This window comes from Cheilinus undulatus, linkage group 2 (genome assembly GCF_018320785.1).
Source record: "Cheilinus undulatus linkage group 2, ASM1832078v1, whole genome shotgun sequence".
NCBI lineage: Eukaryota > Metazoa > Chordata > Actinopteri > Labriformes > Labridae > Cheilinus > Cheilinus undulatus.
In genome coordinates this window covers 31,820,248-31,838,457 of record NC_054866.1, presented here as the reverse complement: position 1 = coordinate 31,838,457, position 18,210 = coordinate 31,820,248, and the positions used below count along the sequence as shown (strand labels likewise).

Below are 18,210 nucleotides of genomic sequence, written 5' to 3'. Positions count from 1 at the left end.
TGGTCTAAAATATCAGTAAATTATTAAAATGTACCATCAGGTATAGGTAGCTGCTAAGGACACTACATGTTCAAGGAGGCCAATTGTGAGCCCTGAGCATTGTAAATGAAGTCCTTAACGTAAAAAAAACTATCAGACCATCTACTTCCCTGATTCTCTCTCGGCTCCACTTGACTCAGCCCCTCTTTGCGCAGAAGGCACTTGGGGGTTCTTGACAACATAAGAGGTAAGCATCTACAATCACGTGCATATGCCAGAGTTAAGCTCAACACATGTAGACACGTGTGCCGATTGGCAGCCAAGGTCAAGCTTGATGGCATCTCTTTTGTCTGGACCTTTTCACCCCTTGTAAAACACTGAACACTGAGACTCTCGTTGGTTTTAGGGCCTTTTGGACATCTGCAACACCACCAGGGTCTCGTGGCAACCCTACTACCAACCTGGATGGTACCCTAGGCCATGCCTACTCGTCCCATCCACCCCTTAATCCACTCTCAAGGTGTGGACTTTGTAGTTTTTTCAACTGTATATTTTCCCTTGGCCCTGGTGATATACAAAGACATCCAGAGCATGACTGGAGTTGTGTCAGTCCTCCTTCTTGTCTGGTGGTGCCCTTAGATGGCTTACTCGCCACATCTACGTCTCTTTCCAGCTTCAACTTTCGGCCTTAAAAGTTCAGCACTGTAGTGTATGTCAGTAACACTACCAGCTAAAATGATTTTGGAAATATTGGCATATTGGATATTCGCTAAAATCTAATAACCTGCATCGCTACTGTACAGTTTATTCACAGTGTGTAGATTAAGATATAACCAACACTTGAATAGGAGAGGCAATGTTTCATTAATAATGACTGCTGGCAAAAAAACCCACAAAATTAAGCAAACATGCTGTTTTGTCTTTTTAAAGAAGAAATTACTTTTTATTAACATCACAATGCCAAATTTCAGTCCAAAAGACAGGCTAATGTACATGTACTCACTGAAATATAAAACAATACAGAGCACTGTACATAAAAACTCAACAAGTCGAGTTGTTTTATGTACTTCAAAAGGCTGACAAGTCTTTAAAACACAGCAAACTTCAATAAATGCCTCTCACTTGACAAAGATGTTTGAAAAAAATTAGACAACATACAATAACTGCTTTAATAAAATGGGCTGGAATATGCTCTTGGTCTATCACTTCCTGCAGAGTAGCCTGTACCACAATGTAGTTGCATCAACCTGCAGCCTCTAAGCCCACCACCCCCTGTGACCAGCTGGACTTATCGACAGTGGTCAGGATACACAGAGTGAGTAACCCAGGAAGATGATCAAACAGAGTCTCACAGAAAGGTCAGAGCAGTATCCGTACAGAAGCATGAGCGAAAGGGCTTTTCTAAAGACACACTAATCAACTCTTCTACTGTATCAGCTCAGGAACAATGTGTACAACAAATACTGACGCTTTTTAAAAGCAAAAATTAAATCAGTCCACTAAGAGACTATGCAGCTGAAACAAATTTGGGACAGGACAACACTCTCAGTCCCAATAAGCCATTGTGTGTGGAAAGATTTCTAAGCCAAAATACACCAGTTAAATATCAATTAAAAGACTTTTTATTGGGCAGAAGAAGTGAGCTGTTGGACAAGGCTTGATCTGTTTTTTTTATGGTAAAACATGGGGATTTTTACACAGAAAGAAATGATGGAAAAACATTGTCAACAGATGAACTGTTATGTTAAACATCTTTATCAGCCCTATTTTTCACAGTTAGTAGATCTCTACTGCTAAAAGAGGATATTAAAAAAAAAAAATCTACACATTGCAAGTGGTAAGGACATAACTCAAATGTATGTGTGCTTAAAATGGTATTGCCAGTTTCAGCTTGCCAAATAATAGAGGTGCCGAAATAATCGATTCACATTAAAATTCTGCAATTCTGAATCAAATCAAAATTTCAATTAATCACTATTTTTTAAAAGTACCTTATCAAATCCTGAGTCCATTTTCAACAGCAGACAGTTTGAGCACAGCAAACCCGCTACTTGTATTTTCCTCCGTGTGCTGTCTTCAACACAGATGCAGCTGGAGACGTGTGGCTCATGACCTATACTATTAGCATTAGCGTTGGTAATGTTGACATTACTGTGCTTAATACACTGATGAACTGTCTGTGGAGCCATGAGTTACTCAGCCTGTACCGTTTTCCCATAAAAAAAAACATGAAGTCTTACAGACATGATCACCCAGAGTAAAAATGAGTAGAACATCAGCAAACAACTGCTGAACTGCTCAGACAATAAAACAACAGGATTGATTGTCTGTTTCAAACACCAGCTTAACAAGTGACCATGTTAACTGATACCTACATGTCTTATGCATCTGGGTTATTTACAGATATCAAAGCACTGAGTTTACTGCTTATGCCCACACATTTTTCATAGTAAATTAATTTGCAATAGAAGGACAAATTATTGTTTTCTTTTTTATAAGTAGCTGATAAAAACATCACAAATGTGCTATCCTGAACACATTTTGTTTGGCTTTTAAATGTCAAATGATAATTTACAGATCCTCAGTGCACAGCAAACTGGAGTAGATGCTGAAATTATCACCTCTTTAGAAGAAATAGGGAATGTGTTGTGAGCTGGGAACTGGTTTAATTTGAAAACAATTTCCGAAGCAAATCATGACCCCAGAATCAAATTTTTTTTGATGTTTTGACTGTGCTGTGCAAAGTCAAAAGAGGAAGTAAGCGAGGCAAACAAGGAGGAAGTGCTGATGGGAGTTTGCTGCAGCATCTTTCTGCTGTCACAGCCCTGTCTTTCTTCAAGTTTCACCTCAATAAATTGACAAGTAACTTCATTCATTGCAGAGCTGAACCTGGAAAATTCAGAATAGCAGCATTCTGTACATAAACCTGTACAATCGAGGCGAGTTTCTCCATAGAAATGCTAAACCAAGCTCTTACTTTGAAAAACACAAACTGGAAGTTTACTCCTACTGTGTTCATCTTGCTGTGACATATTTTACCCATGTGTAAATATCGAGCTTCAATAATAGTTGAAATTTAGAAAACAACCATATAAGATTGATCCATTTGGCTTGTGGCCTTGTTCAAGATCATCAGGAAACAGATTGCAAACATTCTACTAAGACTGACATACATATGTGCTAAAACAAGGTAAATATGTTTCTCGATGTATTTTTTCCTGTCCATCTTGGCTAAAAGACAAAAAGGTCAAAGAAAATTAGGTGAGCCCTCTATCCTCTAGATCATCCACGTGTGAGAGGCACATATACATATATGTAAACAGTAAACTGAGTATCTTTGGATTTAATGAAGTCAACTGAAGAAAACAAGGAATTTTATGATGTCTCCTTTACTCCATAAAACTTAAGCAGGCAATAAGTGCTGTTTTCACACTTCAGGCGAAACAGTAATGCTCACCTTATAAATATCCCCAGTCTTATAAATGTTGTAATCTGGATTTTATCTTATATGTTCGCCCCATTTGTTTATATGTCAGCTGACTAAAGAGTCAGCTGACAGGAATATGAAACTGAGAAAAGCAAAAACTGATGAGTGTTTCACATTTACTTCCATTTTTGTTTGCACAGGTGCTGAATCTGTAATGAAAAATTCTAGAAAATGTTTTGAATAATGTATAGATCAATCACCTTAATTATTTTTTCTCTTGTGATAATCTTGCAATGGCATGCCATTTCATAGAGTAATCTGGTATGGATTATAGCCCTGTATGATTTAGTCACTCTCTGCTCAGAATAGCTAAAAAGGAAAAGCTTTTCCACACTTGGGCTGAAAGCTGCATTTTCCATTCAAACTTGCTCATTTCCGTCTCAGTCTTTGTCAACTCTGAGGTCAGAAAATGTTTCGCCTGTGCTGTGAAAAGTCAAAAGAGGAAGTAAGCGAGGCAAACAAGGAGGAAGTGCTGACTTTGTTCTGTTGATCCTGACTGAATATGGGCTGCCAGTGTTAATAATTAAGTCTCACTTGCAGGCAGCAGACACCCTTTCATGCTTTTCTTCTGCAAACTCGTAACATTTTCTCTTACTCTCAATTGCAATTACAAGAAATCTGTAAATGTATAAAAATATGCAGCTTTACAACTTTGGTCAATGCAAGTCAAGGCTGCACTGTTGCTCAAAGACAAAAGCAAACCTTATGTTTCTCTACACAACTTAGACTCTACTTCATCACTACTGTAAGTGAGGGACATATGGGACAGGGGGCTGGATAAATAGCGTGTCTAAATCTCGAGGGAAGAAATTTCGGAGAAATTTGCACGCCATCACAACATAGCATGTCCACCCACACTGCATGCAGGGCTCTCATGAGCTCAAATAAAAACACAATAATCCATGTTTGATTGCTGTTCAACTTCATTCGAGTCACTGAGCATCACATACTGAAACTGACTAAAGCTTGACTGCTGGGAGATAATAAATGTAAATGTTGTCAAATTCAAATTAAGACTGAACTCGACAACTCAGTGAAAGCATTGTGTTATCAAACTTTCAGCATTGAGGTAGGGAGATTATCTTTTATCCTCACAGTTCAACCTCTCACTGTGAGCCATGTGCTGAGCTCAGCTGCAGTCTAACCACATACTAGTCTCCGTAGCGGCTCCACGTCATTGGTTGATTCTAAAGCATTCTTAAGTGGGCTGATACCCATTGGTTAGTGTCACTGCCACTGCCTTCTGCACACAAACAATAGCAGTCTTTGTGTGTAGTGCCTGGCTACTCTGTGTGTGTGTGTGTTTCCTTTGCTTTAACTAGGAATTTCTTTCTGTGCAGCCTCTCAGTGTAATCAAGTGATGATGTGATGTGATTTCACAGAGAAATGGTTAAAACGGCTGACAACAACTTTGTCAGTTCATGTTAAATAGTGATGGTGGAGATAAAAGCTTTCTATTTTCTCTGGTTGGTTTATTGGGGATTTTTCTGTCTTCAAGGTTACCGTCAAGGGGGCTAAGAGGAAGCACTGAACTGAGGAACTGAGCAACAAGAAAAGGATGTATGTTTTAAGACCAAATTACACTATTACGTTCTATTGACAACTCTGTTTTTATGACAAGAAAATAAATTAACAAGCAGCAAATTAAGCTTTTTTTTCAACAAATTCTAAGACAGATGTTTAGTTTTATGCAGTTTTGAAGGCCTTCTGAAAAACAAATGCAATAATCCAGAAACCTGTCAGTAAACTCCTCTGCTCCATATGGAACCAGAAAACCCTCTGAAAAGCTTTACAATATCCAAATAACCATACATATCTCCTGTCCTTTACTTCAGTCTGCAGGCATTTAGACATGAGATGCATCGTCTTGACATTAACCTGGAAAAGAACACATGGTAACACTGAAAACACAGTGATGCAGAAAGGAATATTTCTACTGACCTTGCCCTACAGTTGTTTTGTCACAAATGTGAAGGTCGACTGCTGCCTCCTTCTTTGATCCTCAAGAGATTCATTTTAAGTACTAAAAATATTCTAATACCCTCATACTTTAATCATATTATTAAAATCAAGTCAAACAAATCACAAACTAGAACAGCACTCAGAGAGCGCAGACCTCCGCCATTAGCCCTATCTCCCAATAGTTAAGAATCCTTTAAAACATTCCTGGATTCAGACGGTGATCTGGATCACTCCCAAAATCTAATTCACCGATTACTCCCTCCCCAGTGGGGTGGAGAAATGGTGAGGCAAAGCACTGGCTTCGTTACGTGTAGACTGTCATGGCGGAAGCACCCATGGTCTCACCAGACAACTGCAAGTCATGGCGGAGGGTGATTATTCCTCTATTCCTCCCAGCACTGTGAGTATTCTCACTACAATTCGCTGTCTTTCTCTCTGTTACGCTCTGACTCATCTCCTCGACCAGGCGTGCGTCTTTCAAACTCTGTAAACTCCAAAACTTTGAATAGCAACACACCCAGAAACTGCTGCTGGGATTGAAGTTACTCATGTCCGCCATCTCCTGGTGTAAAGCGGTAACAGCGCAGACCTCCGCCATTGGCCCTATCTCCCAATAGTAAAGAATCCTTTAAAAAAGTCCTGAATCCAGAATGTGATCCGGATCAGTTCTTTCTTATGCCATTTCTGACATTTCCTGAAAATTTCATGAAAATCTGTCCACAACTTTTTGAGTTATGTTGCTAACAAACAAACAAACAAACCCACCCAATCACATAACCTCCTTGGCGGAGGTAATAATAGATAACGCCTTTATCACAAATTCGTATGTCTTAAGATTTGCTGACATTAGCCATATAATTGTGATTATTGCACGCAGTCAGAAGATGTCATAATGCACTTACTCTTTGACCAAATTATGGTGTAAGGCTGTTGAAAATTACATTACAAATAGTGCAAAATAAATTTCACAACTTAAGATGTTGTTCTACTGTCTGAAAATACAGACAATTAACCTCTTGATACTACTTGGTAAATGCCATATTCATAAATTAAAGTTGCAAAGAACCCACCCACGCTTTATAGCTTTAAACTCTAAATGTAAACATTTTATTGAGAGCATAAAAACAACATGAAGCTATACATACTTAAAACCTGATAAAAGACCTATCTGAAGATTAGGATTGCCTCTTTTTCTTTGTTAACTTTTGTTATGTGTGTTTTTTTCCCTTTTCTGGTAATTCTCTAACAATATATTTCTTATATACCGTGTTTGACGAGATGCACTAAAGACATCTTTGTGAAATGTAATTTGCGCTGGATGTATTCTGAATATTGTTTCAAATAAAGTTTGCCAAATAAAGTCACATCAGTTTAATATTGGACGGCTAAAAAAAATAAACGGCTGATTCAGGGAAGATTTTCATTTGGCAGAGGAAGTCACCTGATGGACGAACTCTGGCCTATATTTTCACAACCAGTGTACCTCTAAAATCAAGGCAGTAAAACGGACGTTGTTTCAGATTGGGTGTGTTTTGCTGCGTGCAGCTGCTGCAGGTGTCAGCTCTGGCTCACGTATCACAGCTTTCTGATCAGACGAGCGTTTGCTGCAGCATCTTTCTGCTGTCACAGCCCTGTCTTTCTTCAAGTTTCACCTTAATAAATTGACAAGTAACTTCATTCATTGCAGAGCTGAACCTGGAAAATTCAGAATAGCAGCATTCTGTACATAAACCTGTACAGTCGAGGCGAGTGTCTCCATAGAAATGCTAAACCAAGCTCTTACTTTGAAAAACACAAACTGGAAGTGTACTCCTACTGTGTTCATCTTGCTGTGACATATTCTACCCATGTGTAAACACTGAGCTTCAATAATAGTTGAAATTTAGAAAACAACCATATCAGATCGACCCATTTGGCTTGTGGCCTTGTTCAAGATCATCAGGAAACAGATTGCAAACATTCTACTAAGACTGACATACATATATGCTAAAACAAGGTAAAGATATTTCTCTATGTATTTTTTCCTGTCCATCTTGGCTGAAAGACAAAAAGGTCAAAGAAAATTAGGTGAGCCCTCTATCCTCTAGATTATCCACGTGTGAGAGGCATATCAGGCGTGTGAGACACAGTGCTCACACAAGCAGCCTGACAGCCTAGTCTGGTGAACATGCAACCGAAATGAAAATCAGGCCATGAAACTGCTCAAATGCACGTTTCACACACCTAATCTAAGACCAGCTTAAGAGTTCTGTTGCCTGTTTGTGATCTGGTTCATACTGATTTAAACTCTATTAAGACCACAAACTACACAATATTTCAACACTTGTCATGAAGTTTTTTTTTTTTGCTAGCATCTACTCTGCTTGGAAAATTATTTTCCATTTCTGAAGAGAAGAGCAAGAGCAGACAGAGAAAAGAAGTCTTGATGACAAAGGAAGGTGAGGATGCATTTACAGGTTTAGTATTTTTCTCTGGCTTTAATCCTTAATCAAAGACATTTAGAGAAAACCTCATGAATCCATCCATCATACTACTATCTCATTACATAATAACAATAATACTTTTAACAATATCATCCAGCTTCATCCCAAAGCTTACAGAAAAACAAAAAATTATAAAAGAAAAGTGGTCGGCATCTAAGAGAGCCGTCTCATTAACACAACCGTGTTAATGAGATAAACTTGTTTGAACAGAACTGTGCTTAAAAGTAGCTCCGTTTAGTTTTGGGGTTTTTAGCAGTATCTTCTGTCTTCAAAAGAATCCCCTGTCTCAATTGGTGTTTCTAAAACCAGTACAACAAGTACAATATCTCATTAATCATGCTTCTAGAAGTCCCTTCAAATAGATCTAATATGAACTCCATTATGTGGGCCTGTTTTCTTCAGGGACAGGGAGAGATAAGTGACAGGGGAAAGAGAGAGATGAGACAGTGTGATTTCAGGAACAAAAGCATTACAATAAGACAGCTATATGAGAAGAGAATGTTGAATTTGATGGTAGAGATAAAGAGGCACAGAAACAGTGACAGGCAGGCAGGCAGGCAGCTGTAGATTAAGCGCCATCCTGACCACAGAGGAGCTCACATGCTCAAACCACAACACCTCTCTATTCTTGTTTTTGATGTATCTCAGGCTACAACCGCCCCTAAGGGCTGGGGAAGGGTGCTGTTGTTCACGCTCAGACGTAATAACTCAAAATGAATGAAAGAACTGGAGGTGTGAAGTGTTTGTGATGCAGCAGCTATCGTCTGAAAATGGGAGTCAACACAATGACTCAGAAGAGAATGGAGAAACTCCAATTATGCTGCTTTCATCCAACTTACAGCTAAATTCATACCTAATTTATTTGAGATATAGTCATTTATTTCCACTTTCTTACCTGGGCTGTGAATTCTCCTCATACATACGCTCCTTTCCTTCCTTAAACAAGCTGATGGTTTGCTTGGTCTTCTTGGTTAGGTTCTCCATGAACACCCGGAAGTATTCATTGTCCCCCAAAGTCTCCATTTTGCCCTCGTAACGAGACAAGATGGTGCGCAGGTGCTGGTAGGTGTCTGGCAGCAGGTCCAGGATGTAAGGGGGGCTGTTCTTCAGAGCCAGCTTGGGGTTTTGGCACAGACGCACCACCTGCAGAAAGGCAGGATGTGTAGGGGTTGGGGGGCAGGACAAGATACAGTTAGATACAAAAAGTGGGTGCAGAAGTGAAGCAGATGATAGAATAGAGAGTGGAGAGGTTAAGAGTGACAGAGAAGGAAAATTAGAGTTATGTAAAATTCAAAAAGGCATTTCTATTCTGTATCAGTAAGACATTATTTATACTTTATGGACAGAGTCTTGCATAATACAGCTCTTTTCTGCATTAGACCACTTATCTGTAGTGCTGTATACTGTCAGAGAGCCCAGAGAGGAGACATGCAGAATGGAAAGTGCCAGCAAAGGTGAAGACTGAGAGAAAGGCCTCTAAAAGCCCTGTCAGAGGCAAGCTTTCGGAGTGTGGCAAGTCTATGCATTAGATAATGGAAAATGCAGAGATACATTGATTTATTCCCTTATGGAATCCGGAGTTATTTCCTCAGTGTCAAACACTTCCTTTTTTATTTGCATAGAAAGATTTAAGGGAAAAGGCAGATCTGCATTCTTTGATCTTATTGCGAGTCTTATCATCTTCATTTCTTTATTTACTGACTGTACTTTTTATAGGCATGCCTTGTCTTATTTTTCAACTAGCATTTCAACAAACAGAGGTTACCACAGTCTGACTGCACTTTTTCAGCATGTTTAGAGAAGCAGTCCATGTTTACACTTCCTCATTTCAATCTGCACGTCCTACACCACTTCTGCATGAAAAAATATAAATTCTCTTTGCTCAACATTTCAGTATGATTGCCTTGCAAATATGAACAGCTGAAGCACAGACTCATACTGACAATGAGGATATAAGCTTTAGCTAACACAAGTGCATAAGAAGAAATAAATTGGCCCAGCATTAAAAAACCTACAAACAATCTACAAGAACCTGCACTCATTAATCATTGACATATCAGAGGATTTGCTCTGTAATGGCTGAGCAGGGAGATAATCTTCGATTAGATGGCTTCATAAAACATTGAAACTGAGCCAAAGATGTTCACCAGTATGGTACATCCTAAGTAATGTTCAACCTGTCCTCAGCCATCCCATGGTACTGCTGCACTGACTCTCAGTCCCCTCGTTGACCATTACAGAAGATGCCAGCAGACAGGCTGGAACATTAACACTAATATTAAGCTCTGTATAGACATGGTTATCTCTAAATTTAAGATTAACTTCCTCTCTAACTCAAAAAACACTCCTTTAGAAAAATCCAGAGTCTCATGCCCTGATCTGAACCTGGGCTCTTCGGTGCAACTCTGACGGAACAATTGCATGTCACCAACAGGACGTGGCTCATTCTTTTTGTGGATTTGGCCAATTTTTTCTCCAATAATTGTGCAAGAGGTTTAGAAAGAAATATGGCAGGAACAGAGCTGCAGGGAAGTAGGGTTAAAAAAAACTGCCCATTATTTTTGCAAGCCACTGGTTTGTTGTGAGAAAATGAGACCCAACATGCCAGCTTATTGTTTATAATTGCCCACTCACACTAGTTAAACCATACCTTGCCCAAGCATACTTGAGCCCCAAAGTCCAGTCTGTGAGTGACCTGTACTGTCCTGAGGCATGGCACATTTCCTTAGCCCTGGCATGGATGGAAGAAGACTGCCCATGAGTGAGCAAGGTACACACAACATGTAATAGGTGGGACCAATTATTTCAAATGATAGTGAGGTACTAAAAGGCTGTATCAGACCAAAACTAACCAAAATAGGCCACTGCAGCGTGTAATGTTACCGTCACATTTCCTTGATTTTTCTCCACTGTGTTGAGTCACATATCTTGTAAACTGCATGTCACTAAATGTGATGACTAAGGTTGGGCGGTAACACAGAAGTACCTTATCTCAGGGTATCTAAAAATAGTGCTGGGCGATTAATAAAAAAAATAATCAAAACCGACATTTAGAGCCAATAACCGACATAAACCTGCTGTGTCGGTTATTTCAGTTTTGTCCCCTTGTAAATCTCTCCATTAATGCTGGGGCATTAGGGCCCCATCCAAAACTACACAGAAATGCTACTCAAACTGCGGGGCGGGCAAGAGGGGGCTCGCTTTGAGCATTCCTCTCTCTCTCTAAGCATCAGGCTGGTGTTTGTATGATACACATGAACAAGGTTACATATATACAGCGCTGACCAAACAATCTTATCTGGGTGTCACACATTAGTAAATTAACCCCAAAGATATCTAATTATGGAGATCTGTGCCATCCGTGATCAATCGATAAGTATGCAGTGGTCACTCGCTCTGCATACTGTTTCATCAGGTCTCTCCTGTGAATGCATCCTCTCCTGTTAAACGTCAGCTTCTGCCATTGTTTAGTTTGTGACTGTATGAAGAAACTCCATCGAGTTACTGCGCTGGTTCTTATCGTGAATCAATAAAACAACAAACTCCCACGTGCTGATCAGCTGTTTTAAATCAAATCCCGGGTGAAAAAAAAATGAAGATGTCAGTTGAAAGGCAATTTAATAAATAAGGCTACTGATGATAACACTAAAGCAGAAACACAGTTAGGGAGAGAAAGTTAGCAGAACAAGTGAGAAACAGGTGAGCAGCTGTGTGTGTAACCTGTGGGGGGGGTTATGTTAGTTTAATTTTGTGAAAAAAACACCCCGATAAAAACAGATAGCATTAATTAAGCTATGATTAATATAAGAAACATCTGCGACAAAAACTTAAAATATTATCTTTATTATTGCAACAAGGAATATGATCATTAAAAGGAATGATCATTTTTGTGACTTTTTTCAGATAAAGGTTAGTTTTCCTATAAAACAGTCTGTGGTAGTTTTTGCTATATTACCCATGTTGATGCTTAATTGTAACTCAAGTCAATGTCAGTAACTAATGTCAATGACAGATTTTAAGGAAAGAAAATATGTGAAATCTCAAATCTTTATCAGGAGTTGAGACCAGGAAAATTCATTTGAAAATGGCCAGTCACACTGGAATCAGCACCACTCTGGTTTAATTACTACAAGGGCACAAAACTGTTTAAAGAGAACAAAATTTTATAGATTAAGCCAAATATTTTGTTCTGGAAGTACACAAGATTGATGCATTAAACTTTAGAATATACAAAATTTTAGTTATTTGTTTTAAAATTATACAAATATTTGGAGCACAAACCGAGGCATGGGGTGGACTAACCATCCATTAACCGTAATCGAGGAAAAGAGTTCAATTAATTGTGATTATGATTTTTGCCATAATCGCCCAGCCCTATCTGAAAATAGCTTTGAAGACCATCATGAAAAAAGCAGAGTTATGTTTGGACTGAGTTCCCTACAAGTGTGTGTCCATTTTAAGCAGCATCGCGATTACCTGTGGTTGGAAATGCAATAAAAAGACAGAAATCCTTTAAAAAAGGAGTCACTATTTGAACACCATTGTACTATCGCGTCATGAGATGGCACCACACTACGGTCCTCTCTGAAGTCAAACTGTGACATTTACAGCAGAGATGCACCGATTGTAAAAATCAGGGCAGATACCAATGTTTACAATGACAACTTAGTCGATAAACCCATGTTCATACCAATGTTTTTAAAAACTATTCTTACTTTGTAACACTCCAAATATGGAAACATTTTCTCTCACATCTGACCATAAAATCAGTTCAGGGTATGTCCAAAAGGCCCGATTTCTGTGCTGTCTTATTTGATCACCTGCTACATATATAGGGCCCTATGATTTCCATGTTAAGGGAATCACAGACGGAATCGCAGAATTGGCAAATAAAAATGGAATTTACTATTTGATGCTGAAATCGCAGAAATTAAATTAATTTGACTGAAATGCTGTATTTTTTTTTTAGAAAAAGGAACATAACACCAGAGACTCACAGAGAGAGAGAGGTGTGTCTGTGCGCAGGGCACACAGCTGAAGTCACAACTTGAGGACCTGCTCACCCCTCGTTGGCTTCAAACTTGAGTCGGACAGACTCGAGATTTTATGAAGTCCCGCTGTCTAAATGATGTTAAATTCAAGTAACAATTAGTGTAATAATTCCTCCCGTAGATATTGTAGTTCCCTTTGGTTGCTTAACGAGCCAATACGTGTGATACCTGATATGAGGCAGACGGACAGACAGCAAGGATGGAGAGAGACGAGTAGAGAGCCGTTACAGTCAGGAGTAGAACAATGCAGCATCAAACTGCATGGACTGTTACAGACTGCGAGAGTAAAGAAAGTTTAGATAACAGGTTTACTTTTAAACATTTAGCTTTAATGTTACTTTTCTTATTAAGTCTATTTTTAAGTCACTGTGTTTGAGAGAAAAGAAGGATTTCTTCATTTACATTATAAACATCAGTTAGGATGTGATTATACATGTGGATGTGTCTTAAAATGTTGGAAATATCTGACTGTTAAATAGGTGATAGTTGTTTTATATCAGGGTTATCCAAACAACGGCTCCTGGGCCAACTGGTGACCTTTTTCAATAAATTTAAGTTTATTTCTATTTTATCAGTGAAATTTTTATTCATTTACATAAACAAGACACTCTTTTTATGGTAAAATTAGTGGAAAGGTTAAAAAATGAATTCCACAAAATTAAAACAGAATTGGGGGGGGGATTTCAGAGGGCCCTACATATACTAGATGCTAGCATAAAGTGGATTGCATACAACAGATAAACATCATTTATATCTGATATCTGTTCATCTGTAATTTACAGCTTGCTAAAGCGCAATCCACAATGTGCAGTATAAAAACATCAAACCTCCTGGAGGTAAATCATTGTTGAGGAATAAAATGAAAAGCCTTAAAGCTCAACTCCCTGCATGACAAAGCTTGCCGCTGTTGCACACATTGCGCTGCCTTACAAGTTTTGATTGAAACTGAAGAAGTTTTGTCATTGTTTCAGACAGAGCAGCGCAACACCTTCCAGCCATGGAGCTGGACACAGTCCACTCAACATTAAGCACACAGTAACAGAATACAGCTAGTGTGTTTAAGTAACAAACAATGCATTAAAAACATAAAGGACCCATAGACCTGTGTATGAACTATTCATAAGTGTTTAAGTATTATTTTAGTTACTATGTAAAAAAATTTTTTTCAACCTCAGAGCAGACAGGGCATCCACTTCCTGAAATATTGGGTGTCCCCCTTAAGGGCGCCCTGGACCCCAAGTTGGGAACCAAGGACTTAAGGCACACAAAACAGTACTTCACATTATCAGATCCTGCCTTGTAATAGTTGTGTTATAAGGCTGCTGTTTAAACAACCACTGAGCAAAATGAGAAGAGGAAAAGCATGAATGTGCGTCATTGCTTACAGAGGAAGAGGACAAAAGAGAAAACAACTTCATTTGAGCCTCTGTCCTAAAGTCTTTAAGTTAACCAGTGAAGTTTGTGAACGACTTCATATCACTGTTTTAAACAGGCAAAAGAAGTATTACCAAATCTTATTTTTTGTTTTTATTTTTTTTAAGATTTATTTTTGGCCCTTTTGCCTTTATTTGATAGGACAGTGGATAGAGTAGGAAACAGGGAAGAGAGCGGGGAGAGACATGCAGGAAATCGGATTCGAACCCGGGTCGCTTACGTACATGGCGCACACCTTAACCACTTGACTACCGGCGTGCCACCAAATCTTATTTTTAACCAATTTACATAAAGGTAGTGCTGTATACCATGGTAAAATAAGGTTTAACTGAATTAAAAATTCGATACTGCTCAATCCTAGTGATGACGTATATATGCCCTGGCCCGGTTGGGCTTGGGGCACCGAGTGCAGGAATGGGGAGGGTGGAAAAGTAGGCTTCAACAATATATGGGGTAACTAGCCCTAGAGTAAGTGCATCCCAAGTGAAACACACAAGAAATCAAATTTATTATCATCATAAATAGAAGCTACTTTTTACAGGATTTAATGGGCCAATTTGACAAAGAATTTCTGTGTTTAATTTAGCATGTTTGTTTATTTATAGGATAAAACAAATCAGTTTATAGTTTATGAAAAGTTAAACGTTATCATCAATATTTGTTTTTAATCTGATATAACTGATCAGCTCCTCTGAATTTCTTCTGTGTCAACCACAGGTAAGCTTTTCATTTTGGATCATTGTTTTTAATTATCCAGCATCTTTACCTCCCTCTCCATATCAAAAGTGTCTCTAAAATGACAGTACTGAAGGTGTACGATATGAGAAATATTTGATTTTAGTATGTGAAAGGGGCCAGTTGCTTCATGATCACTGCATCAAATGCCTCCCTGAAAAGAACGAGGTCACACCAGACAGTAGTGTATTTTAAGAAGTTCTGATTTCCCAATGTGCAAAATGTTTTTAGCTTGTGGGCCTGTTGGTGTCTAGACAGCAAAAGGTCAACTTCTCACCACTAACAAGTGTCAATGGAACTGATATAATGAACTTTGACTTTTTATTTGTGGATACAAATTTTAGAAAGAAAGTAGGGATTGTCAAGAGGCTAGTTTAGCATTTCACTAATGAGAAATACAGGCATTTTGTTTATAGTTTTCTCAGTTACATTTTTAATAATACAGCCCAACTGAGAGAGCAAGCCTAAAGCTTCATCAGAACCAAATGTTGAAGACCATTTTGTATCCTGAAGGTATTTTTGGTACTTTGCCTGTGGTTTGTCTGGATGAGAGCCAATAATTAATCTGCATACATGTCCAACTGAACTAAAAGAAAGCAAGCCTTTCCTTCAGTGTCATTACCAACACTGTGCCCTCTCTCATTTAACCCCTTTCCTGGCCTCTAAATGCAGACGGTCTACCCTGCTTATGTCTGCCACCAGATAAGACTGTTGCCAAGGTTACATCACTAACATTATCATCTACCATGCTAACACTTGTACCCATAACTCTGCCAAATACGCATGCATGCTTGCACACGTACAAGGCCAAAACAACTGAGTGCTCTCAGACGTCAATGCCAATCAAGGCTTGAGTGAAATATTGACTGTCTCCACGCTACGCTGCATTCCACTCATCTTTTTCTCTTTTCTTTCAGTTTTTCCAGTCTCATTCACACCTGGCATAGAATAACCGGGTACTTTTTGTACATCCAGTGCCTTAAAGGATAATTAACTTGAATAAAGCTGGCTCATGTAACTTTTAAGACAGCTATAAAAACAAAGATTTAGTTTTTCATTTCTGCGGAGCTCAGAAATCAAGTCTGAAACTCACTGCAGACATGAAAATTCATAATTATTGATGCTCATGCTAGGTAGTCTGATAAAAAACTACAGTGAACAACAAAATTATATGCATGTTATCCAGTAGCACTGCTACAAGATAAGACTGCAATGAACACTGTGTTTGGGGTCAGCGCTCTGCTAGCTGATAACTCACTTATAGAGGGTGATTAATAAATACAAATAAAGAGTATAAACGTCAAATTCTTCTCTTTTTAAGTACATGATAACACCTTCTATGACAGCCAGACAAGCTCAGAAAAATGCATCACTGAGCTAAGCTGCATATAAATAGATAAATTTTTCCAGTAAACGTAAGACACAAATGCCCTGATGGACCCAAAATTACCTGATGAGGACATGCCTGACAGATTTGATTAACTCACCAAAAATAAACTATCCAAATGTAGCCTATTTGTCCAATTCTGGCTGGTGGGTCATTTAAAGTAAATTATCCTGAAGCATGTGGCATTGTCAAGTTTCAAACTTTACAAAGTTCCAACTAGATACAGGTGACCAAACTAAAAAACTAACCTTTGGACAAAGTTTCAGACAGAATAACAGGTTTGTTGTGTTAAACACTTTCAGAATAGGTAATCCAGATAGAGCCTAATGTGACATAATTCTGATAAAATTTAACCTTATTCTCTGCAGGAGGCCTTTTCAGAGAAAAACAAAGATGTTATTCTGCAGGTGTAGGTCAAGAGCACATGTTGGGCTGTGGTTTTCATTCAGACAGTGCTGTATACCATTTCCCTGGCTATTTTCATCATTCCGGTAAGGTAAATATACTTTATCTTCTAGCTTGTTCTGCAGGTAAGATATTCTGTTCTCACCACACCGGTACTATCAATAACTGTTTAACCGGGTCAGATGAATGTAGTAAATTATTCTTACACTGTGGACTGTAAAAAGCTAACCTGACTGTGCAGATGGTTAAAGCAATGTAAGGTCAGCTGTGCAGTCATCTGATCTGGATTACATTTCATGATACAGAGACGTACACAAAAGATTTTTTAGAACAAACGTGGTGGTGTAACTGATGTTTTTTGATCTGTGTCAGCTACAGTACCTCTTATTCGTATTTTGTACTTCAATAAATGTGGAGAAAAGTCCATCTGACAATGAACCACAGATGCTAGCTGTGTAAAATAAACTGGAAAGTGGTTTCTTAAATAATAGCTTTGGCTAAGTCCCTTAACAGAGCTCTGAACTAAGGCCTCAAAGAGGAAGAGAAGACACAAAAGAGTGTCTTGTCTTCCTATTCACTCGAATATTGCAGTGTGAATCTCACAGGAAACTGGGGGTCAAACTGCTGCAGACTTTTCCGAGAAGTTAAGCTGTGAAATGAGTCTCCCCTGTGAAAGAGCATAATTGGCCTTGTTATAAGGACAGATTTCTTGGTATTTTTTTCTCTGATTTTTCTCTATTGGGTTATAGAGTGTTGACTGTAGTCCTTCATAAAAAAAATGAACAGGAAAGACTTTTAATGTACTTGGAGCTCTTTTACTTTCAATATTCCCCTTACATTAGCTAAATTCAACTCCTTGGTTGCATGACGTCCGCCAACCTTATTTGTTAATGTCTACGGTAATTCTAGAATAAAACGGTGGTCAAACAATGCACATGTACAAGATGTGACAACAAAACAGTTAGCATAGAGGCAACGCTCCTAAAGCAGATGTTTACAAAATCCCTTTGCTCTTTTTTGTGGACGTTGTTTTAGTCGTTTGTATAAGGTTGTTTTAAATCCCATCTTTAAAATGACACAACATGATGCAGTTAGATCAGCTAATTAGCAGACGCAAGCTAACCATGTTTCCCAGCTGACTAGTTTCGCTGGCGTTAGCGACAACAGACCTGCAGCAGATTAGCTAGCTTAACGCTAGTTAGCTTCTGGTAGCTAGCAGTCTCCCTCTGTTTCCACAGCGGTTGCTAACATTCACGCTAGTTGGCGTTGATCACTAGCTGACTTACG

At 38.7% G+C, this 18,210-nt stretch overlaps 1 protein-coding gene across 2 annotated transcripts in view; it reads right to left on the bottom strand.

Moving 5' to 3' along the window:
• cbl (Cbl proto-oncogene, E3 ubiquitin protein ligase) overlaps window positions 1–18,210 on the bottom strand; it is a 57,718-nt gene that overhangs the window by 38,624 nt on the left and 884 nt on the right. For both annotated transcript variants that reach the window (XM_041801686.1, XM_041801694.1), the window contains exon 2: window positions 8,807–9,054. In XM_041801686.1, coding sequence (XP_041657620.1) covers window positions 8,807–9,054 — 248 coding nt within the window. The remainder of the gene's footprint in view (window positions 1–8,806; window positions 9,055–18,210) is intronic.